General features: G+C 39.3%; 1 protein-coding gene across 6 annotated transcripts; it reads left to right on the top strand.

Moving 5' to 3' along the window:
- The first annotated feature begins 8 nt into the window (after positions 1-8).
- Positions 9-26,006, top strand: Aamdc (adipogenesis associated Mth938 domain containing). Of its 6 annotated transcripts, none has more exons than XM_004869671.4 (4): positions 11-127; positions 5,686-5,827; positions 22,581-22,676; positions 25,829-26,006. In XM_004869671.4, the coding sequence occupies exons 2-4, from the start codon at positions 5,696-5,698 to the stop codon at positions 25,967-25,969; spliced, it is 369 nt and encodes a 122-aa protein (XP_004869728.1). In that variant the 5' UTR covers positions 11-127; positions 5,686-5,695; the 3' UTR covers positions 25,970-26,006. The 6 variants fall into 6 exon arrangements, with proteins under 6 accessions (XP_021103934.1, XP_004869728.1, XP_004869729.1 ...); XM_004869670.4 differs by having other exon boundaries at positions 27-183; XM_021248276.2 differs by lacking the exon at positions 22,581-22,676 and adding an exon at positions 5,519-5,583 and having other exon boundaries at positions 39-183.

The raw sequence follows: 26,006 nt of genomic DNA on the forward strand, positions 1-26,006 counted from the left end.
GGACTTTCTGAAAAAAAAGGTAGCCAATAGGCTTGAGGGGGCGGTGCCTATGTGCCCAGCGGCCGGACGCTAGTTCCCGGGAGGGGAGTGGAAGAGCACCTGGCTGAGAGCCCCCGGGCGCTCAAAGGTGAGAGAGAAAGTGCAGCGCAGTCCGGAAAGCGGCTCTGAGAAGAAAAGCGTTGCGTGAGTTTTCGCGGGATGAGGAGTGAATCTAGGAACTGAAACGGCCACAAGAGAGAGGGGGAAGTTGAGAGAGAAATAAGACTCGGAAAAAGAGCAGAATTGGGAGGAGCGCGAGTGTGGGAGACAGAGCGGTGCAGTGAATTACCCGTTGGGACGGGACACTTGTCCCGAAGTGCTCGCGAAAGTTTGCTGAGAGCTGTTACTCTCGTTGGGTACAAGAATCTGCTACGTGCTCTGCCGGGATCCCAGAGCGAGGAGCTGGGCCCTGCGGGGCGGGGAGGGGCGGGCCAGGTCTGGAAGGGACCGGCTTTGCCGAGGACCCCAGGGTTGCGGGGAAGGGGCTGCGCTGAGGCCCCAGGGTCTCAGGTCAGGGGCGGCCCAGTGGGGGCTGGGTGGAGGAGTGGACTCGGCCTCCACAAAGAGGGCGAACGTGCTAGGAGACAGTGGAACAGAAAGAAGTTTAATACAAAGTTCTGTTTCGTAGCGGTTAGTCATGTACGTTCTTCCACAAAGAATCCCACTGGAAAAGAAAAATACCAGCAGTACACAATAGAATGTGCAGCCTAGGAAGCAGCTCGGCCTGATTTGAGTCCTACCAGAACTACTTTATGACATTCTGACCCTTCCTTGTTTCTTTGAACTTCTGTAAAATGGGTTACTGTGTTACTAGCACCTACATCATAGGGGTTTGATAGATAATTCGCAGTAAACTGCTTAGCTCAATGTGGTGGCACATTGTAAATACTTTATTCATTGTTAGCCGGGTGTGGTGGCGCACGTCTGTAATCCCAGTACTAGGGACGCTGAGGCAGGAAGATCACTGTGAGTTCGAATTCGAGGCTAGCCTGGACTCCATAGTGAGTTCAAGGCCAGCCTAAACTACATAATGAAACTCTCAAAAAAAAAAATTCATTGTTGCTGTTAAAGAAATGTGTTCCTGTAATTTAAACTGAATTCAGCCAAAATTTGCTTATTTGAGCCAAAACTTTCAGTGCACTTAAAATTTACCTACTATGTTCTAAAAATAATTTAAAGCAAGGTACATCCCAAAGCACATAAAATAGGAAAATCTATGACTGAAGGAAGATAAAGAAATATGTGATCAAATAATTATATCAGGAACATGGAGAATAGTTACAAAGTTTCACACTGAATTTTATTCTATGTTACCAGGTCAAAAAATTAAAAAGAGGGCCCAAGGGTTTAGCTCAGTGGTACTGCACCTGCCTCACAAGCGCAAGGTCCTGAGTTCGATCCCTGGTACCAAAAAAAAAAAAAAAAATTAAAAAGAGGAGAAAAACCGCAGTGGTCTATATTATTATCTAAAGAATAAAAAAAAATTATCAAGAGAGGAAAAGAATTCTGTAAAAGAAACTTATTACCTAGAATAGTACTCTAAATGTGAGTAATAAACCCTGTTAAAGGAACAAAAATTATTTTGGGGTCCAGGGATTTAGTTCAGTGGTTCAGGCACCTGCCTCGCAACCACAAGATCCCGAGTTTGATCCCTGGTACAAAAAAAAAATTTATTTTGAAACTTGGCAAATACTTATGAAAATTCCAGTTTAAAAAACACTAATATAAGAAATTAAAGTCTAATCAACAATGTGGATGCATTTAATGCTACTGAAGTATATTCAGTACTTTAAATGTTTTAAATAAGTTTTGTGATGTGTGTGTGTGTATGTGTTTATCATACATGTGGGGTGGGGTAGGGGTATTGGAGGTTGAATACAGGGCCTTTACACTGAACTACATCCCCAGTCCTTTTTTATTTTCTATTTTGAGACAATCTTGCAAAGTTGCTCAGTCTGGGTTTGAACTTGTGATCTTCCTGCCTCAGCCTCCCAGAGTGCTGGGATTACAGACACGCATCACGATGTGCAGCTCAGAATGCATTTTTAACAACTTTGTGGAAAGATCTAAAACATTTTCATACAGTCTTGACTTAATTGACCTTAAATAAAAGCCAGCTATACAGTATTGAAAATAAAATCATATCTCTGCTAAGGAATTGCTGTAGAAAGAACTTGCCAATCAAAAGGAAGATTTCATTCCATATCATTATATGAATGTTACTCATATTTCTGTCTTTCAGCTCTTTGGCACCTCACTTCCCACTCTCCCATAAAGTTGAAAAATAATATTCTAAAAAGGAAATAGAGCAGGGGATGGAGCTTAGTAATGGAGCATTTGCCTGGCATGCAGAAGGCCATGAGTTCAATCCCTAGTACCACAAAAGAAAAGGAGTAAAAGCTTTTAACGCTTCATCACCGTACTTTTCTCTGTCCTCACACTGTTATTCAAAGGGAGAGTGATAAATAAGGTTAGAGTTGTTGCCTTGTCTGATCCAGGTTGGCATGGGAACAAAGTCCTCTGGACTTAGAAAGTTATATCCAGTCAAAAGATAAGAAGGGCTGGGGATTTAGCTCAGTAGTTCCGCTGCAAGCGAAAGGCCCTGAGTTCGACCCCTGGTACCAAAAAAAGATAAGAAGTATCTTACTACAAAGCAAGGTTTAGGCCATCCCTTTACAAAGTCTGTTCTTGAAAAGAAAATAAACACACATCCCATAATACTACCTACCATCTATTTCCCTTCTGCGCTAACAGTATGAGAGTCTAATCCCAATTTATGAGCCAGGCATGCTGGTACACACCTGTAATTCCAGCACTCTGGAAGTCTGAAGCAGGAGGATCTACAAGTTCAAGCCCAGCTGAACTTATAACTTAAAACTTAGTGACTTAGTGAAACCTTTTTTTGTCCCAAAATAAAAATTTAAAAAGGGCTGAGGAATCGCTTCTCGGCCTTTTGGCTAAGATCAAGTGTAAAAAGGGCTGAAGATGTAGTTCACTCAGTATAGAGACCCTGGGTTCAATCCCCAATACAGGAAAAAAAAAAAGAAAAGAAAAGAAAAGAAAATATATATATGGCTACTTTATTTACATGTCAATTGCAGAATAGCCCTTGCCCTGAGCCTTCTATGTATAATTATTAATGTGTGTGGCTTTTTTTTGTTTAGTTTGGTTGGTTCCTGGTTTCAAAAGTTATAATAAAGCAACAATAATCAAGACTCTGTGGGACTGCCATAGGATAGCTGCTGTAGATTGTATCTCCCTACATTTCAAATGACTTCCCTAAGTTAGTATATTTGGAGATTGCACCTTTAGCAGGTAATTAAACTGAATGAGTTCTTGAGGGTGGGCCTTAACTTGATAGAATTGGTTCTTTATAAGAAGAAAATGCCCTACCTTTCCCTGCAGGTACAAGGAAAGGGCATGTGCAACCCCAAGCAGAGGGCCCTTACCAGACACCAACCTGGATAACACTTAACCTTGAACTTCCCAGCCTCCAGAACTGTAAAAAATAAATTTTTTTGTTTAAGCCATTCCATCTATAGTATTTTGTCATAAGAGCCCAAGCCGACTTAATAAACAGCCATATAGGTTAGTGGAATAGAATGGTGAGTCCAGATATAAATCCATACATGTAGAGTCTATTGATTTTCAACATGAATACCAAGGCCAACCAATGGAGAAGGAATCACCTTTTCAACAAGTGATATTGGAGAAATTGTAGATCCATACAAAAGAATGAAGTTGGGCCGGGGATGTAGCTCAGTGGCTGTAGATCAGTGGCGCCGTGCCTGCCTTAGTTTGATCCCCAGTACCAAAAGAAAAGAAAAGAAAAAGAATGAAGTTGAACTCCCTAACTACAAGTAGGTCATCTCTGAGACAAAAAACTCATAATGGTTCAGATATAAATCTAAGACCTAAAACTATAAAGTTCTTAGAAGAAAACAGACATAAATCTTTCTGGCTTTGGTGTAGGCAGTGGTTTCATAGGTTTGACATCAAGAGCACAAGCAACAAGAGAAAAAATAAATGTAGTTGGTCAAAATTTAAAACTTTCGTAGTTCAAAGGACATCATCAACAACATGAAAGACAACCCACATAATGAGAGAAGATATAAGATGCCTGTGCCTACAGCATATAAAGCAACATTATAATTCACAATAAAAAATATAGCATTGGACTGGGGGTTTGGCTCAGTGGTTCCTTTGCCTCCCTTGCAAGCCTAGGGTCCTGAGTTTGATCCCTGGTACCAAAAAACAAACAAACAAAAAATACAGCATTACTATAATCCCAGCTACTCAGGAGCCTAAGGCAAGTGCATCACAAGTTTGAGGCCAGCCTACTTAACATAGTGAGACTTTGTCTCAAAATTAAGTAATAAAGATCTGGGGATGTAGCTCAGGGTCAGAGCCCTGGCCCACCAAGCATGAAGCCCTAGGTCCAATCTCTAGTACCACCACCACCCCCAAAAAAGAAAAGAAAGCTGTGATTTCTGTCTCTCATGTACTATGTAGCCACTGAAATTCCTGTTTAGGTTCTTTTTCCTCCCTCTTATTTTTATTTTTAAGCCTGGATTTCCAGGGGTTCCCTCTTTGTCTGCAAAGCTTACTAGTCTGCCAAAGATTCATTCAAGATTTTACTCAAACACCTTGACCTACTTAAGATTTTCATGCTCTACTGATGGATCAATGTGTATACTGAGGAATGAACTCAAAATTCTTACCTTTTTTCACTGGTTTTTACATCTTACTGGTATCCCTTGAGCCTTGCTTGTCCTCTGTATATGCGCTCAGGCCCCATTAGCCTGGAATGTCTGGGTGAATTAGGCTCTATCAGGTCTTTGATGCATCAGCTCACGACTTCTAGTCCACTTGGGATGTGTGGAGACTATAAAGTCCTCTACAACTAGATCACCTCTGAGATTCTGAAGTCCCTGCCTATGTTGCCACTCTTTTCTTGCCACTGGGAGCATTTTCAACTGATAATGCTCCCAATCAACTGAGCCTCCTTTGGCAGTGGTAGAAAGTTTGTTAATTTTTATGCCCCACCCTAGATGAACTTTGGTGCCGACATAATTGGGATAAGGAATGGGAGCAATGCTAGGCAAGAACAACCAAAAAAAGGCTGTTCTTACCTGAAATTCAGTGGTTTCCATGAATAACTACTTCTTAGTTTAAGGGTTGCCTTTAATTTTATTTCTAGAATGACAGTTTTTTTTTTCCAGCTGTATAGTTTCTTTGTGGAGAGAGATATATCAGCCTTCTCAACCCATCATCCTGAGATGAATCTCCACCTTTTGTCTCCAAAAAATATCCCGAGGATTACCTCTAGAGTCTGAGAAGTAATTGTATTAACTGGTTTCCACACTTGGGTGACCTAGGGTCCTGAGAATAATAGTCACTTTTTAGACTTCTAGACAGTAAGTGACAGCTACATGCAGAGAAAGGTGCTTCTTTTTAAAATTTATTTTTATTTTTGCAGTGCTACGGATAGAACCCACCTTGTGCACATTAGGCTCACATTCTGCCACTGAGCTATATCCATAGGTACAAGAAAGATGCTTCTTTAGTCATGGAGAATTGGGGTTTACTATCTGTGTTTTGGAGCTGTTTCAAATGATTTAGCACATTTTTATTTTCATATTTCAGAATAGTGCTTATGTCTTCCCCTGAAATTGCTTCCCTCTCATGGGGGCAAGTGAAAGTACAAGGCTCTACCATAACCTATAAGGATTGTAAAGTATGGCCAGGAGGGAGTCGGACTTGGGATTGGAGAGAAACTGGAACTGAGGTAAGATGTTAGGTTTGGTTGAGACTTCATGAGCCTCCCCAAGTAACTTTCACTGTCCCAAGCCATAACAGCCAAGTGAAAATTTTCTGTCTGTCTGTCTCTTTGTCTCTCCTCCTCCTTTTCTACCTCCTGCTCAGGTATAACTCATTACCATTACACTCAACCTTTTATTTCTTTATAGAAAAACATTTACAAGTACATTTCAGACATACATAATAACATTCATCATAGGAAACTTACACCTGTACACCATACCTCTCGCCCCTTTTTTTCCCATTCCCCCTCCCCTCGAGCCCCCATCCCCTCCCTATGTTCAAAAGCTTTGTTTCCATTTTTTTCCTTCTATTTTCACTTTTTTTCTTGATTTATGTTTCCTTAATATTGCATTGCCTCCAGTATTTTCTTTCTTTTTTTTTTTTTTTTGCTGGTATTGGGGATCGAACTCAGGACCTTGTGCTTGTGAGCCAGGTGTGGTGCCATGAGCTAAATCCCAGGCCCTTCTTCCAGTATTTTTTTTTGGTACCAGGGATCGAACTCAGGACCCTGTGCTTGCAAGGCAGGTGGCAGAACCACTGAGCCAAACCCCTGGCCCCTCTTCCAGTATTTTTACTGTGCTGTGTCCAAGCTGGAGCCTCCTTTCCATGAGTGGAAGTAGAATTTTAAAAAGGGAGCCCCTACCCCTCTTCCTCACTCACCTGAGACAGACATAGCAACAGAAATCTGATGGTAGGATGACAAACATTGAAGTCCTGCCTCTCCCAGGAAGCAGGCCTTCCAGTTAAAGCTGAAGGGAGAAAAAGCCCCATGTACTTCACTGCAGCGGAGTGGACTCTCTGGAGAGGGAGGAGGCAGGCAGCAATCTTGACTTGAATACCACAGTCTCTCACTTTCTTACCAAATACTTCAGTCACTTCAGGTTATTATACATGACTGCCCTATACAATAAACATTTATTTCTCATAGTTTGGGGCCTAAAAATGCGAAGTCAGGAAGCCAGCACTTGAAGTCTGTGAAGGGCTTGCATCCTGCAGACAGCCAACTTCTCTTTGGATCCTCATGTGATAGAAACAGTTATCCAGCTCTCTGGCTTTTTCTTATAAAGGCCTGAAGCCCCTTCATGAGGGACCCACCTTCATGACTTACTGACCTTCTATTGGTCCTGCTTCTGAATACCATCACACTGATGTGTCAAAATACAATTTTGTAAGGATGCACATTCAGTCCATTGCAGCAAAGATTTTCTTCCTTTTTTTTTGTCTTTTCGCCACTACTGAGGATTGAACTCAGGGCCTCATTGCATTCTAAAGCAACACTGTACCACTGAGCCAGATCCCCCAACATTTAAAAATATTTTTTTAATGTTCTTTTTCTTCTCCTCCTCTTTTGATTTTTGGGGTTGGGTTGGGTTAGGTTTGTTTTGTTTTATTTTCCCCCAAACAGGATCTCACTAAGTTGCCCAGCCTGGCCTCAAACTTGGATCCTGTTGCTTTATGCTCCCTAGTAGCTGTGTTTACAAGCATGCACCATTGCACCTGGCTTTAAATTTTCTTTTTTGTTTTTCCCCATTAAGTTTATTGGTACATTTTAGGTATAAAATACAGTTACATTCGTCATTGAGATCTTGTACCATTACATGAGTATCTCGGTTCTTATTTTTTTCCCCTTCCTCTGCCCTCCTTTCACCCCCTCCACCCTTCCCTATTTGCAAAGACTTTGTTTCCATTCTTTTCCTTTTCCCATATTTTTTCTTTTCCCTTTCTTCCTTTCCCCTACTCCTCCCACTTCCCCTGCTCCTTTAGACCTTTTCTTCCTATTACACAATATCAATTATGCATTTTTAAAATTACAATATCAAGATCTAGGAGATATTACCACAGATTTCACAGAATTTAAAAGGATATAGAAAGCATGTTACAAAAATCGTTTTTGAAATAAATTTGACAACTTCTAAGAAGTACCTTGGAAGACAAATTAATGAAACTAACTCTGGAGGAAATATAAAATTTGAATAGCACCTATTAAAGAAAGTATATTCCTAGCTTGAAAACCTACCTATATGACAACAACAGGCTCATATACATTTTAACTGATAAATTATATCAAACATTTAAAGCAGAAAAAAGAAGGAACACTTCTCCCCTCATTTTAGGAACTCAGCATTGTGCTAATCCTAAAACTGGATAAAGATAATAGAAAAAAAATATATGAACATAGATAAAAATTTATTTAACAAAAGAAATGATTAGAAGGCAGATCTGGCAGTATGCAGAAAGTGGTTTTGTTATAGGGATGGCAGTGTTGGTTCAGCATTGGAAGATCCACCCCCAAAAGTCATCATTTTAACAGAGAAAAGGAAAAAGCCACATGATCCTGTCAGTAGTTGGAGAAAAAGTATTGGACTAAATTCTACAGCTGTTCATGGTAAAAGCTATCAGGACACTAGAAGTAGAACAGAACCTTCTCAACAGATCAAAGACATGCACTCCATACTTCCAGCAAAAACACCTTATATGAATGGAGAAGATACAATGCTTTCTCCCTAAGGTGAAGAACAAGGGCAGATATGCCTACTCTTCATCTGTCCATTAAATTTGAAACATAGGCCCAAACCAAAATAGCCTGGCAATAAAATGACACAATTAGGATAGGATTGGCAAGGTAGAAGTAAAATCTTTATATGTAGATGAAATGATCATCTACAGAGAAAATACTAAGAAATCTCTAGGAGGCCCTAGAACTTGTATCTGAATTTAGCAGGATTAGAAAACACAAGGTATGTATAAAAATTCAGGTCTATGCTGAATTCTTGCTATAAATGAAGAATTAGATATTGAAATTTAAAAGTTATGTAGGAGTACAAAGGACCTAGAAAAGTAAAAAAGAAAAAAAAAACAAACAGTGTTGGAAGACATTTATTACCTAATTTTAAGACTTCCTCTAAAGGTACAGTAATCAAGGCAGTGTTGGTATAAGGAAAGACATATAGATCATTGGAATAAAACAGAATCTAGAAATAGAACCACACATATATGGTCCACTGAGTTTTGAAAGATTATTTAACATTAACATTTTATAGAACATAAACTCAGTTGAAGAGCAGAGGAAAAGATAGTGTTTTCAGCAAATGGCACTAGGGCCAGGGATTTAGCTCAGTGGTTCTGCCACCTGCCTCGAAAGTGCAAGGTCCTGAGTTCAAACCCCGGTACCAAAAAAAAAAAAAGCAAATGGCACAAGAACACCTGGTATCCGTATATGCAAAAATTAACCTGGGCCAGGGATTTAGCTCAATGGTTTGGCTGCCTGCTGCGCAAGCGCAAGGACCAGAGTTCAATCCCCGGTACCAAAAAAAAAAAATTAACTTCAACCCTTTATTTCCATACATAAAAATAACTTGAAAGGATCTATGAACCTAAATATGAAAGACTAAAACTATAAAACTTTAAGAAGAAATTATAAGGAAAAATGTTTATGAATTTAGGGTAGGCAAGAATTTCCTAGGATATAAAAAATATGATGTATAAAAGAAAAAAATTGATAAATGAGATTCTATCAAAATTTAGAACTTTAAATGACATCATTAAGAAAATGAAAAGTAGTCCTTAAACAGACCATATTTATAATGCATGTAACTTATGACCAGAATATATAAAGAACTCCTACAGCTCATTAACAGACAACCCAATTAAAAAGTAGACACAAAAAGATGATAAATATCCAGTACAGCACAAGGAAAGGTGTGCAACACTAGAATCAGAAACATACTAATCAGTACAATAACAAGACTGAATTATACACTCATTAGGGAGATGAAGTTAAAAGTTTTAAAAGAACAAATGTCAGCTTAGGTGTGAACCAATTAGAACTTTCTAATACTGCTAATGTGAATGTAAAATGATAAAACCATTTTGGAAAATATAGAAATTTCTTGTATTACTGTTAAGAACCAACAGCCCTGTTCTTAAGTTTTTACTTGAGAGGAATGAAAACACATGTTCACAATAGATTTGTACATAAAAGTTGAGTATCCCTTATCTGAAATTCTTGGGACCAGAGTGTTTCAGATTTTCATTTGAAATCCACTTGATCTGCAAAGAGGATAGCTCCTTCTGCTTTTTTTTTTTTTCGGGTTCCTGTCCCATGGAGTATTGTTTTCCACCCTTAACTTTCAGTCTATGAGTTTCTTTTTTAATTAAATGTGTTTCTTGTATGCAGCATATTGTTGGATCTTGCTTCTTGACCCATTCTGCCAGTCTATTTCTTTTGATTGGTGAATTGAGACCATTAACATTGATGGTTATAACTGATACATATTGACTTATCATTGTCATGACTTTTTCTTTTGTTGGATTCTCCCCCTTTGGGTTTAATTTCTTGTTGCACCTGATGGATTCATTCTGCGGGGCTTCCTGGGGTTATGATCCTCATTGTCTTTTCCTAGGACATTGTCTAAAATTTTTCGGAGTGCTGGTTTGGTATTCATGAAGTTCCTAAGGTACTCTTTGTCATGAAAGTATCTTATTTCTCCATCAATTTTGAAAGATAGTTTTGCAGGGTACATCAATCTGAGTTGGAGGCTGTTTTCTTTTAGGGCTTGGAATACATCATTCCAAGCTCTTCTTGCCTTGAGGGTTTGCATTGAGAAGTCTGCTGTGATTCTGATGGGCTTTCCTTTGTATGTGATTTGTTTCTTTTCTCTAACTGCTTGTAGAACTTTGTTCTTCTGTTGAGTTTCTGGAATCTTAACAATTATATGCCTATGTGTAGATTTTTTTTGATCAAGGCTATTTGGAGTCCTATATGCCTCACTTATCTGCATGTCAAGTTCTTTTCCCCTGCTTGGGAAGTTTTTTGCCATTACTTCTGTGAACAGTTTTTTTATGTCATCTGCACTCTCTTCTCTTTCTTCATTGACTCCAATCAGTCTTATGTTATTCTTCTTTGCATTGTCTAGCAGTTGCTGGATTGATTCCTCATGGTCCCTTACAATTTTGAAGCAATTTTTCTTTTCCTGGTCACTAATTGCAATCTTATCTTCTATATCTGAAATTTTGTCCTCACATTGGCTCATTCTGCTGCATACACTTTCAATGGAGTTTTTAATATCCTGGAAATCTGTTTGCATCTATTTTATGGATTCCATTTGTTTTCTATGTTAGGATTCCATCATGTTCCTGAGCTCCTCTCTAGATTTATTAATCATGTCTTGCATTATGAGCACAATCTCTGCTGTTCTCTGAGAAATTCTTTCTCATTTCATTTTTTCCAGATCCTGTTTTGTTGCCAGTTCAGGGAGTCCAGGTGGTTGAGTATCATAGAGTTCCATCACATTTCCCTTTGGGGTTGCTGTAGGTGATCTGGAAGTCTGTTTTTGAGACTTGTTTACGTGTCTTCTTATTTTGATCAGGGTTGAGGGGGGATGCTGCTGGTGCCCGTGGGGCTCACCTCCTCTGCGCTGGGAGTAGTGCTATGGCAGCCCAGAAGCCTCCTCTTGTGCGTTGGGAGCAGCTCACCTCCTGTGTGCTGGAGGGGGTGGTACAGCGGCCCGGAAGCCTCCTCTTGTGCACTGGGAGCGGCTCACCTCCTGTGTGCTGGCAGGGTCTAGATTTTCTTGAGTAGGTGTTTCTTCATTTACTGTTTGCTCTTAGGGTCATTTCCAGAGGCTTTGAATTGTTGAAGTTTGTTCTTGTTTTGGTGAGGTTGTTGGTTTTGTTTGTTTTTTGATTTTTGGCGGGTTTTTTGCTTAAATTCTTTTATTGGTACATTTTAGGTATACAGTACATTTACATTTATCATTGGGTGCTTGTACCTGTACATGATGTATCTTGGTTCTTATTTTTTCCCCATTTGGTTGTTTTTTCTTTGTTGTTTTGTTGGTTTTAATAATTTTCAATTAGAAGTGGGTCAGTGGAACTCCTCCTCAAACTGTAATGATCGAAGTAGATCCTTTATCTCCTTCCCTCTCCATACCTACTGAATCAGTCTCTTTGAGGCCTGAACAATATCTACTTTATTGGGTCACTTTGGTATTAAATGTTATTATCTTTGAAAGCCAGGTGTGGTGACAAAGGCCAATAATCTCAGCACTCGGGAAACTGAAACAGGAGGATCACCACAAGTTCAAGGCCAGCCTGGGCTACATAGTGAGTTCAAGGGCAGCCTAAACTACATAGTTCAAAAGTAAACAACCTGTCTCAAAAATAAATAAATGAATGAATGAATGTTACCATCTTTGAAAAGCATTTGCAAAGTAGTACCTCATACATAATAGTTGATTTTTTTTTGTTACAGGGGATTGAACTCAGGACCTTGTGCTTGCGAGGCAGGCTGAAGCACCACTGACCCAAATCCCCACCCTGTAGTTGATTTTTTTTTTTTTTTTGGTGCCGGGGATTGAACTCAGGACCTTGGGCTTGCAAAGCAGGCAGCGGAACCACTGAGCTAAATCCCCAGCCCATAGTTGATTTTTTTTAATGTCTTCTCTTCCTGAATTACCTAGCACATAATAATGCTTGAGACAAAAAAAAAAAATTGGGGCTGGGGATTTAGCTCAGTGGTGCGGCCACTTGCCTCACAAGTACAAGGTCCTGAGTTTAATTCCTGGTACCAAAAAAATAATGCTTAAGACCATTAGTTGCTCTTTACCCTCCCTCCAAAAGTTGGCTTAATTATGATAAAAGTGATTTACATTTTTATAGAGTCTTAGTCATGAAATGTTCTGATGTATATATTAAATGCTGCATCATGGACAAGTCTTTGCAAGAAGTGCCTGAGAGTGTTAAGGGAATACTTATATCTTCAGATTACCAAATTTATTTTTGCACCAGCTGATGAAAGTATCATCTCTAGCTCTTTTGATGCTCTAATATGTAGTAGTACCATTCACCTAGTTTAACAGATTACTCCAAAACTTAATGATATATAATAATAATCATTTATTATCATCCTGATAGCTCTAACTGGGGCAACACTACTTCAAGCTGCAGTTGACAAGTTGACTGGATGGACTCTGCTATGTACGTCTTTCTTTTCCCCCCTAGTACTGGGGCTCAAACTCAGGATCTTGCACATGCTAGGCAGGTACTGTACCACTGAGATACAGCCCCAGCCCTCTGCTTTATATGTCTGTTCTCCTTGAATGAGTGAGGTATTCATGACCTATTCTTATGATGATATCCATAGCTCAGGCACAAGCCCCACTGAGCTGGCATATTTCAAGGTCTTGCTAATCACAGATTCACCAACATCAATGTCCAATTATCCACTGAACATAGAAATACATTCTGTCAATATTAGGAGGGCAAGAGGAGTAAATATCTACAAAACAGTCATCCAGACTATCATAATGGTTGATTGCATGTTGGGCCTCTGCATGTGAGATGTTCCTTGGCTAACTTAAATCTGCATATCCAAAGCTGGCTTTTTCCTTTCATCAACATCCAACCCTCCAAGGTGGGATATCCAGGTATTTTTCTTGTGTTCCCTATTTCTTCCTTTCTTTTTTTTTTTTTGATACTGGGGATCAAGCTTGGGACCTTGCGCTTTCAAGGCAGTCGGCGCAACCACTGAGCTAAATCCCTGGCCCTCGTGTTCCCTATTTCTACTAATGGTATCACTCTCCATAGTCACTTAAAAGAACATCAGAGACAATTTTTAATTCTCCATTTTTCTTCCCCAGTACATTTGATAAAGTACATTTGTTGACTCAGCAGCCTCAACAAGGTCTTTCAGATTTACTCCCTGCTGCACCTGTTTTCTCACCTAAACCATGGCATTAGTCTTTTCCCTGGTCTTTCTGCCTCATATTGCTACCTTTATTAGATTTATCTTCTTTTATAATCTCTAAAAGATAAAACTGGTCTTGCCAGCGCTGTGCTTAGATAATTGCAGTGGCTTTCCATGTATCTCGGAATCCAGTAAGAATTACCCAGGGTACTGTTCAAGACTATTTTTTTAATGATACGGTTTGAACTTCTCCTCAGCCTGATCTCCTGTATTTCCTAACACACATCAGAGGGCCTAGGTATTCCATACCAAATACTAATTGTCTTCCAAATCTACCATAATCTTTTAGTCTTCTATATGCTCATTAAAATCATTCCTTTACTTGGAAAGAACTGTTCCCTCTGTATCTGATGAGATCTTATGTATCTTTCAGTTCCTAAGCTTTCAGTGTTTCCTTTAGAAAGCATTTCCTGACAATCCTGAGAGAATGAGCTGCTTGCTCCTTTCTCATTATTTAAAACTTTATAACCTCTATTACAGCACTAAGCTCAGTTCACCTGTATTATAATAAATATTTATTTATTTCTCTTATTTAGCAAGAAGTATGCATTTAGTGTGGTGCCTATAAATCCGGAACTGAAATGTTTTCTGAGTTGAATTTTTCATAATGTCATTAAACAATTTTTTAATCCTTTCTGATATCTGAGTTAGGTTAATGTTATTATTCTTTCAGTGTTAAACGATGGGAAGGACAGTTTGTGTCATAATTACAGAATGGAAATATCAAGGATTTTATTATCTTCTGAATCAAGAAGATATAAAAATTCTGAATAAACCCATATCAGCCAATGAAATTGAAGTTGTAATTAAAAACCTACCAACAAAGAAAAGCCCAGGCCCTGATGGATTCACTGCTAAATTCTACTAGAAATTTAGAGAAGACCTAATGCCACTACTTCTCAAACTCTTTAATGAAATTGAAAAGGAAGCAATACTCCCCAATTCATTCTTGGAAGCAAGCATTACCCTGATACCAAAATCAGAAAAGGATACAACCAAAAAAGAGGATTACAGGCCAATCTCCCTATAACAAGTGCTGGAGGAGCTGTGGGAAAAAGGAACCCTTCTCCACTGTTGGTGAGAGTGTAGACTGGTGCAGCTGCTGTGGTAATCAGCGTGGAGATCCCTCAAAAAACTAAAACTAGGCCTGGGGTTTTAGCTCAGTGGCACCATGCCTGCCTTGCAAGCACAAAGTCCTGAGTTCGATCCTGGTACCTAAAACTAGAGGCTCCATTCGACCCAACTATTCCCTTGGTATATTTCTAAAAGAATTAAAGCATCCTACCACAGCGATATATGCACACCCATGTTTATAGCGGCACAGTTTGTAATAGCTAAATCTTGGAAACAGCCCAAGTGCCCATCAACCATGTAGTTTTTTTACACAATGGAGTACTACTCTGCCATAAAGAAGGATGGGCTTCAGACATTTATAGCTAAATGGATGCACCTTGAGACCATACTCTTTAAGTGAAATAAATCAGAAACACATGTTTAAATACCCCATTGTTTCTCTGGTGTGAGAAACTGAAAGTGGAAAAAAAGGACTGAAATGTATAACAGATATTGGGAAATGGGAAGAAAATATTCCAATAAGAAGGGGAACAAGGGAGGGGAGGAGGGAGATAGGAAGAAAGGGAGGAGAAAAGTGAAAATAGAAGGAAAGAGTGAAAACAAAGCTTTTGTATATAGGAGGGGGGAGGAGCTTGAGGGGAAGGGGGATGGGAAAAAGGTGGGAGGTATTGTGTACAGGTACAAATTCCCTATGATGAGTGTTATCATTATGTATGTCTAAAATGTACCAATAAATGTTTTGCTCTAAAAATTATATGTGGGCCAGTGATGTAGTTCAGTGGCTCCATGCTTGCTTGGCAAGTGCAAGGTCCTGAGTTCGATCCCTGGTACTGGAAGATATATATATAGATATAGAGAGAGATATAGATATAGATATATATAGATATATATGCTGTTGGTTGGGGCTAGATTGACATTTAAAGTTTCCCCATTCCATGAGTCCTATGACTCTTGATTATTGAGGCTAATAGAATAGGCTTGAATCTTATTCAGAGATTAACTTTTAAAGTCATAACTTAAAAAATTATTTAGTCCTTTAAGATCTTAGATGTTAGAACATAGTGTTATCTTTGATTGAGTACCAGATAAAGTAATTGCCTTGCATTTAGGGTCTACATTGTATGAAAAAAATGCATATTGTAGTTTGAAACACAGAAACATTGAATCAGTGGTTCACATTGGAGGCAGCTACTATGAAATTAACATGATAAAAAGTACTAGATCTGTGTCTGCTATCTCATGCTCAATTTAGAACACATGCTGTTTGAGTAGAATGGGTATTACTTTCACTATTTCCATAGTTCTTTCTCTTTTTCTGAAAATATATAGCTGAGCTCTCATAAGATAATGGCCTTTATATATGTTCTGCATATAAGACTCAATCCCATACAGTGGTCTAGTGTGATTGAGTTCTGAACATTCGGTCCATGTCACATAATGGCAACCAAGAATGTGTCTGTGGATTGCTTAGTGTAAAGGCCAAAGCTGTTGTAATAGAAATTCCAAAATCCAGTGGCTTAAAGAAGATCAGTGTATTTCTCTCATAAATTAGTGTGGCCACTCTAAACTGCAGGGCAGGGTAGGGAGTAGGGAAAGCTCTGCTGCACAGGGTCCCTTAGAGAACCAGATTATTTCTTTCTGTTGGTCTGCCATCTCCTCCAGCATCTGAATGGTGGGAACTCGTTGTAGGCGTGCCAGGTCCTGATTTGAAAGGAAGGCAGAAGAGAAGAGAAGCTCATGCCAAACCTAGATGTGACCTCATTTCTTCTACTCACATTCCATTGAATTTTATTTTGGTGATAGCAGTCACACAGCCACACCTACCTACAAGGAGTACAAAAAGTTTAGCAGCCGTGTGCTACAGAAGGCAGAGTGGATTTTGAAGGAATGACTAAGGCTGGGGTTGGGGATGTAGTTCAGTGATATAGAACATATGCTTACCATGAGTGAGGCCTAGGTTCCATCCCCAGCACCACAAAATGCTTGAGGCCAGAAGTGTTTCAGGTTTTACAGTTTTTTTGGATTTCAGAATATAGTAATACCTCAGTTCATGAATCCTTCTGTTCACAGTTAGGTTCTCAAACAGAAGCATTCGACACAATTTTGTTTCTGTTCACAGACTCCACATCAAGTGAAAAACACAGCTGTAGCCATCTTCCCTACACAAACATGTGGCCATCTTCCCCAGAATCATAAAAAAGATTAAGTTCCTGGAGTGAAGTACCACTGTATTTGCATAGACTGGCTGAGCATTCCTAATCCAAAAATCTGAACTCTAAAATGCTCCAAAATCTGAAACTGTTTGGAGCACATGCTCAGATTTCAGAGCATTTGTTTTGTTTTTTGAGACAAGGTCTCGTTCGTTATGTAGTTCAGCCTGGCCTTGAACATGCTGGCCTTGAATTTGTGGTGATCCTCCTGCCTCAGCTTCCCCATGTGCTGGGATTACAGGTGTGTGCTAACAGCCCAGCTTGTTTTATGCATTTTAAAACATGAGTATGAGAAGGGAGTCACATGCCTCACCAGACTGCCAGAAGGGCCTGTGACACAGAAGCAGGCCACCGCTTTGGTGGAGACAGGCTGTTGATTCAGGTGAACGATAATGAGAATGTGACTCAGGCAGTGTTCACCAGGGACAGATTCCAGAGATCCTTTAACCTTCACTCCCAGAATCTGCTTTTATCAGCAACACAGCCAGATAGATAATGGCATTGCTACTCCTCATTTACACTCACTTAATTTTGACAAAAGGAAATTCTTCCTTGAAAGTGTAATTTTCAAATTTATTGTAAAATCCCTGAGCCATAAAAGATGCCATTCTCTTCTTTAGTGTGCATGATGGTTGATAGCTGGACATTTTCCCCACAATTAATAGCTTTTCCCCCAGGGGAAAAAATAAGCTTTTACAACCTGAGGCTGTGTGACAGAAACCCTCTTAAAGAAGAGGAACTAAGTCAGACACTCAGTAGGGACGAGAGGATTAGTGGTTTGCCCAGAGGATTTGAAAGATGCACAGGAGGAGCTGGTGGCAGGTTGAGGATGCCTTAGTAACAGTCTGGTGCTCCAATTCCAGGCCTCTGCACGAAGCTGAGAGTAATCAGCACCAGCGCCTGGATCCACAGGCGATGGCAGTTATCTTTCATTACTCTGTGTGGCACCTTGGGCCTACAGAGAGCAGCAGCAGCCAAATTCATCACTGAGTTCCACTGACCCAGCAACTCTGATGGGCTGTGGCTGTCTCCAGCCTCGGAATCTCCAGAGGATTAGTTTTGCACTCTTCTGACCTTTCACTTGATTTCTAGCAGTCAGTGACCTTGTTTCATTACATTAGACTCTGAGTTCTTAAGAGTCTGGGGTTCATGGCACTACTCAAAGTAGGTGCTACTCTTTGTTAAATGAATCATTCGATAATTCATGTAAATGCATTTATTTTAGGGTGGTGAAGATCTCCCACTCTGATTCGTAATTCTATTAAATATTCACTGGACATATCCCCAGAAAAGAAAATTTAAGTTGTTTAAATTGTATTTATTCAATTCAGGGTGGTTCTAGGATTAATAAGAGAGTTGTGGAACTTTTAAAAAAGGGTGTCTAAGGGCCGGGGATTTAGTTCAGTGGTTCCGGCGCCTGCCTCGCAAGCGCAAGATCCTGAGTTTGATCCCTGGTACCAAAAGAAAAAAGAGAAAAAGGGTGTCTAATCCAATCCTCTTACACTCTCTAAAAACTAGTTGCAATTATGTGCAAATACATCTTACTTTGTTTAAAGCCTTTTAAAGTTGCAAGCTTAAATAACTGTAAGAAAACAATCTAGTTTTCCCAAATCTCTTCCTATCTTTGTGGGAAACAAGGAAAGCTGGGTCTTTAGGCACCTGGACACCAGCTCAATACCCTGAGCCAAGAGAAGTGTGCATCTTTGCTGTCCATGAGTCTGGCTGCTCTCTGATATGCAGGGCTTCTAGCCTAGAGCACTCTGACATTCCCTCACACTTGAGCACATACAACCTTAGTGTAAGCCTGAATCCAAAAGGAAGTAGTGACAGAATTTGGCTGTTACCAGCTCTGGAACATGACTGAAGAATGGCACCAACAAGTGCACTCCATAAGGAATCAAGAGACATAGAGAAACCTTACAAAAATATGCTGCTGCATCTTTCCTGCATGTAGCACCTGGGTTTTGGTCAGCTCTGCTGCTTTGGTGAAATCAGGGAGCAGGTAGACATGTGTGTGTCTATATAAGATCTCTTCCTGCTAATCTACAACATGTCTACACACTACACTTTAAAAATTCATATATATTGGGCCAGGGATTTAGCTCAGTGGTTTCACCGCCTGCTGTGTAAGCGCAAGGACCTGAGTTCGATCCCTGGTACCAAAAAACAAAACAAAACAAAATACATATATATCCCTTTCAAATTTTAGATTTGTAAATTACTACAATCATACAAAGAATTCTCATATATCTTTCACTCAAATCCAAAAGTTAACATTTTGTCGTATTTTATCATCCTTTCCGTCTGCAGATAATTTTTGTCTGAACTATCTGAGTATGTTGAAGATATTGTACCCCTTTGTTCTGTTTGTCTGTTTTGCGGGGGAGGGGGGATTTGTTTTTTTGAGACGAGATCCCATAGTTCAGGTTGGCCTTGAACTGACTATGTAGCCCAGCCTGGCCTCAAACTCATGGTAATCCTCCTGCCTCAGCCTCCAGGGTGCTGGAATTACAGACATGTGCCACCACAATGGGCTTATACCCCTTTACTCTTAAATACCTATGTGTATTTCCTAAGAAAACAAGGACATTTTGTTACATAATCATAATACAATGATCAAAATCAGGAAATTAACAACTTATCTAATATAAAGATCTTACTAAAATTTATCTTACTAATGAAGTAATACAGTATGTAATCTTTCAAGACTCGTTTCACTTGGCATACTTTCTAGATTCAATCAACATCACCATGTAAGTCATTATTCATTTTTTTATTGATGAGTAATATTCCATTACTTGAACTGTAATACAATCAATTTACTCACCAGTTAATGAACATTTGTTTACAGTTTTCAGCTACTACAAATAAAGCTGTTAGGCTACTATGAATAAAGCTGTTATAAACACTCACATACTAGTTTTTGTGTGAGCATGAGCTTTCATTTCTCTAGGATAAATACCCAGGAGGTGTGATTGCTGAGTTGCATATGTTTAACTTTATGAGAGGCTGCCAAACTCTTTTCTAGAGTAGCTCTACATTTTGCATTCTCACCAGAAATATATGAGAAATACAATTTCTCTATATCCTTTCTAGCATTTGGTATCTCATTGTGCTTTTAGTATGCATTTCCATAGCAACTAATGATACTGATTTTTTGTGTGTACTAGCCCTCCATATAACTGCTTTAATAAATGCTCAATATTTTGCCAATTTTTAAAATTGGATGTTCTTATTGTTTTAGGAATTCTTTACATATTCTGAATACGATGCATACTCGTCTTCTCAACAGTGCTGAGGGAGTATGTGTTCTGGGAGAACTGATGGAGGCCAGTGTGCCAGGAGCACAGAGCATGAGAACAGTGTAGACTGTGAGCCCAGACAGGCTGCTATGAACTTAATGTGACCACATTAAGGAGTTTGATCTTTATTCTAAAGATAGAAGTTGTTGGATGTTTAGTAGAGGATAACATGAACAGATTTGTGTTTTTAAAAGATTGTTCTGGCTAGTTTGAAGAATGGATAATTAGAAAGGGCTAAAGTAGTTTTATGTGGAACAGTTTGAAAGTTACTGCAGTGGTCCAAACAACGGATAATGGGAGTAGATAGGGTAGAATGAACAGATTGAAGAAATTATGAGGAAGTAAATATCTGTCTAATATCCATTATGACTAATATTTGGGGGAAATTGTTAGTATTTCAATACTATCTTCCATGTTTAGCTATAGGTTTTTCTAAGAAATCCTTTACCAGGGAAGGAAGGTTCCTTTCTCATTTAGTGTGCTGGGAGTCTGTAGAAGAGATCATCAGTAGATGGTGATCTTTGTCCAATGCTTTTGCTATATCATTTGAGATGATTACATGGGTTTTCTTCCTCCTTTGGGGGGATGCCTGGAGATTGAAGCTAGGACATGGTACATACACAGTCACTGAGCTAATACCACCAGCTCCACATTTTTTCTTCTTTATTCTATGGTGAATGACTTGGGGTGGGGAATTCAGTACTGGGAATTCAACCCAGGGCCTTCACTCTGAACTAAATCTCCAGCCTTTTTAAAATTTTGAGACAGGGTCTAAGTAGCTAAGTTGCCCAGGCTAGGCTTGAACTTGCAATCTTCCTTAGCCTCCCACAGTTCTGGGATTACACATACACACGCCACCACACCCACCTGGTGAATGAATTTTGAGTGTTGAACCAACCTTGAATTTGCTATTATTTTGCTGGACATTTTCATTAAGTATTTAAGAACTTGCCAAGGAAGTCATTTGTGCCTAGAGCATTTCACGCCTGTGGAAAGGTTTTCAATTATAAATTCAGTTTCTAACAGAGACAGGACTGTTCAATTTCCTAGTCAAAGAATAAACTTGTAGCTTTCTTCATTCCTGTTTCGAATTCCATTATTATCTTCTATTTTCTTTGGATATAGTTTGCTTTTTTTTAAGACAGGATCCATGTTGCCCAGGGCTGGCCTTGAATTCTTGTGTTCAGGTGCTCCTACTGCCTCAGTTTCCTGAGGAGCTGGGATTATAGGGATGTGCCTATGTACCTGGCTTCCCATGTTCCTTGATTCTGCCTTTTTATCAATTATTTTTTGTTTTTACTTTTATTTTTTGGTACCAGGGATCGAACTCGGGTCCTTGCGCTTGCGGGGCAGGTGGCGGCACCACTGAGCTAAATCCCCGGCCCTATCAATTATTTTTTAATATTCCATTCTGTCTCTTCTCTTAGCCTTATAGCCCTCTTCTACAAGAGTGCGCACGAATATAGCTTGCCCTAGGGAAGGTTAGGTTCACATTTAAAGTAATTTTTATTGTGTACCCGCAATCAGCCAGTTACTAGGCAAACACCTCTCTATGGTCATTAGATTTAGTTACAGGGATGTGTGACCACACCCAGCGGGGTGATATGTTTTAAAGGATAAAAGGAAATTCCCTAGACTTCGTGGGAAAGGAGCTCAGAAAAGGAAAAGTATGGAGATTGTTACAAAGGTTTTTTTGAGGTTCAATTTTTTTGTTTTTTGAGACAGAATCTCACCATGTTCTTGGTTGTATTTCTGTTTTGTTCTGTTTTTGAGATAGGATCTCACTATGTCATCCAAGCTGGCCTTAAACTCACCATGTAGCCCAGGCTGGCATCAGATTTGCAACAAACCTTCTGGTGGGATTACAGGTGCATGCTACCATGCCCAGTCTCTCTATATATTCTCATAGTACCCTGAACTTAATTCCTGTACTACTTGTACAATTTGAATTTTCTTTTTAGTCTTCTATGTTTTTCACTAGAATTGGAGCTCCTTCCGAGCAGTACTGTGTCTTCTCTCATTATCAGGACTGAGATGCTTGGCACAGTGTAAGCCTCAGTAAACACTTCTTCGATGAATGAATAATCAATCAAGCAAGCAAGCAATCTTATACGAATGTCTATTGCAACCAGGTACTGTGGTGTACCCCTATGCGCCTAGCTACTCAGAAGACAGGCAGGAAGATTGTAAATTCAAGGCCAGCCAAAGCAAGACCCACTCTGAAAGTAAAAAAGGGGTGGGGATTATACTTCTACCTTCAGTGGTAGAGCACTTCCAAGCATCCATTGAGGCCCTAGGTTCACTCCCTTGAAACAACACACACACACAAAGGAATGCCTGTTGCAAAGGATTGGAACCTTTTCTGCTTTCTCTTTCCACACCCAGCATTCTCCTGGTGTGCAGCCTGCAGATGTAAAGGAGGTGGTGGAGAAGGGTGTACATACCCTTGTGATTGGCCGAGGGATGAATGAGGCCTTGAAGGTAGGTGTTGCTGTGCACAGCATTCCTGAAGACAGTGACAATCTCTTGGACCTTCACCTCAACAGACATGTCCCTCTTTGGAGGTCATCTCTGTATTTCATTTTGCTGAACTAGTGGATGACACACACCCTATGCTGCTCCATCAGGATTGGGCTCTCCAAGTCTACCTAAACCCAAGACTGTATAGTTTCAGCTATTTCTCAGAAATACCTCAATCCCAGAAGTTTTCAAATTCTGCAGTGATCAATGCAGTCATACGTTACTTAACATTAGAGATACATCCTGAGCAGTGTGTTGTTAGGTGACTTCATCACTGTGCTCACAGCACATCATGTACTTACACCAAGATGGCTGTAAAACATCACCGGGTGAGAAATCCCTTGTACATGCACTGACTGAAAATCCATTATAAGGTGGATGACTATATTTGATACTTTACATTTTAATACTGCTTTACAATTTATAGCATATTTTATAGTACTTTATTTTTTCTCGGACACATTCAAGTTATGCCTTTGGCCTCTTTCGGGAAAGGAAACACTGATTTTTAAATTTCACTTACAGAAACATTTGACCCAGTTATTCCCTCCTAGGTATCCTCCAGAAGGTTAAAGACATCATATTACAGTGATACATGGATACCCATGTTTATAGCAGCACAATTCATAGTAGCCAAAGCTTGGAAGCAGCCTGTGTATCCATCAACAGATGAGTGGATAAAAAAAATGTGGTATTTATACACAATGAAATACTACTCTGCTATAAAAAGAAAGATAAGCTTGAGTCACTTGTAGAAAAATGGATACTTTGGGACCGTGTTAAGTGAAATAAATCAGATATACAAGCTTAAATATCACATGGATGAGAATCCCAAATTATAAGCAGCAAATAATAATAGACAATAGAAAGTAGGGAGATGGATTGTTCTCAGAGGGAAAGGGAATCAAGAGATGGAAGGGGAAGGGAATGAATAAAGGAAGCAAGATGTGCTATGTGCATGTACCAGCTGCACAGAAGGAAGGTAAACTACTGCACACATGTGTCCCAATAAAAAGAAAACATGTTTGGGCTGGGGATTTAGCTCAGTGGCACCACACCTGCCTCGCAACCACAAGCTCCTGAGTTCAATCCCCAGTACTGCAAAAAAGAAAGAAAAAAGAAAACATGTTCATTATAAAATTATTTCATACAGAAATAGGAAATAGGGAGATATACCTTTGGCAAATGGGAAGGGGACTACGATGATGGGAAAGGGGAGGGAAGGGGCTATAAAAAGAATATACAGGTCATGTACATGTAGCAACTACCCACAGTGAAGTATTCATTCTGTATTACAAACATGCACTAATAAAACAAAAGATTTAATGCAGAGATGTAGATTTTAAAAGGTGAAAGATATTCCCTTTCTGACCTCTATACATGGTATACAATTCTCCAGTGTTCTCTGTATCTATCTGTAAATATATACATGTTTATACATATAGATCCTCACATATATATATTTATAACCATATCATATAAAAAGAATCACACTAGCCGGGGATTTAGCTCAGTGGTTCCGGCGCCTGCCACACAAGTGCAAGGTCCGAAGTTCGATCCCCAGTACCAAAAACAAACAAAAAGAATCACACTATATGTATGGTTCTGTAACAACCCCCAATACATTACATCATAGATGGCCTTCTACATAAGTATAGTGAGATCTACCTCATTCTTCCCTTTATATAGATGTCCTATAATCTTGTTCAATACTGATGAAGGGGTCTTCTTATTAATTTAATTTTTAGATTTAAACTAGTTTTTTCCAGTACAATAATTTCTATATATAAGGCTTCTTTTACAAATCTTTTATACATAAAGTGATACATGGCATATTAAAAATATTTTATTCATGCTTCAACAGCATATATACTAAAAATATTTCATTCAGCTCTTTCTTAGGAGCCACAATCTAATTGAACTCTACTTCTACAAAAAAAATTCAGGACAAGCCAGAGTTAAGATTATATCAACTAATAACAGCTGTATTGAAAATATCTTCTATATAAATTAATTTACAAATATATAAGTATTTTCTATAGGTCAGACAGTATTGTAGGCACCAAGGACAATGACAAACATGTTTCATCCCCCTTGTAGATAATAAAAAACTAGAATTTCACAGAATAAATTCTGTGAACAAAAAGGTGACTTATGAGGGGCTCCTCTTGGGTTGGTCAAGAAAGGCCTTTCTGAGCTGCGGTATAGATATATTAATTCCGGGTGGGGGATTTAGCTCAGTGGTTCTGGCGCCTGCCTTGCAAGCAAGGTCCCAAGTTCAATCCCTGGTACCAAAAAAAAAAAAAATTATATATATATATATATATATATATGATTCCATCCTCACACCAACCCTGTGATGTAAGCATTGTTATTTCTACTGGTGAAGAAATTAGAACTAAGACACTTTAAATAACTAGTGAAAGATCTTTTTTTATTTTCGGTACCAGGGATCAAACTCAGGACCTTGCACTTGCAAGGCAGGCACATTGCCATTGAGCTAAATCCCCGGCCCAAAGATCTTTTAGTTGATAAAGTGGCAAAGTTAAAATGTAAACTCAGGTTAAACCAACTCAGACTTTTAAAATGTATATAGTTTGGGTTCTGCAGCACGCTAGGCATTTTCCATACCATCGCTTAGTTGATTCTTATTCCAATACTAGGAACTAGGTGCTATTCTAATTTATAGATATGGAAAGAAAGGCCTAAGAATTTAATCTACTCACCCAAGGTTACACTGCTAGTAAGGTCTTAAATCCAAGACTTACTCCAAAATCCATGCTTTTCCCATTTTTATTTCACTTGAGCTTTTTGCATGGGTATTAATTACACTTCTGTCACCTTCTCAAAGCACCTTCCTTTTTCTTTTCTGGTGCTAGGAATTAAACTCAGGGCCTCAAGCATGCTAACACATACTCCACCCTGAACTACATCTCTAAAACCTTAGAAGCCTCTTTGATTCATTGGGGCTCACTGCCAGATATTGGACTAGTGACACACTGGGTGATTGAGGTGTGACAGATGTTACTGTCTAATTCTGTACAGTGCACTTCCCTCATGGCAGGAAAGTAAGCTCTTCCCCCTACTTACTCTTCTCTTTTTCTCCTTCCCAGGTGCTCCCATCCACTGTGGAGTATCTCAAGAAACAAGGCATTGATGTGCGGGTCCTCCAGACAGAACAAGCAGTGAAGGAATATAATGCCTTGGTTGCACAAGGGGTCAGGGTGGGAGGAGTCTTCCATTCCACTTGCTAATGTAGCCATACGAGTAAAATAAATCACTCAGCAATGA

Source organism: Heterocephalus glaber, unplaced genomic scaffold (assembly GCF_053883595.1).
Source record: "Heterocephalus glaber isolate CG9 unplaced genomic scaffold, H.glaber_assembly_v1.0 deba00001428, whole genome shotgun sequence".
Lineage (NCBI taxonomy): Eukaryota > Metazoa > Chordata > Mammalia > Rodentia > Bathyergidae > Heterocephalus > Heterocephalus glaber.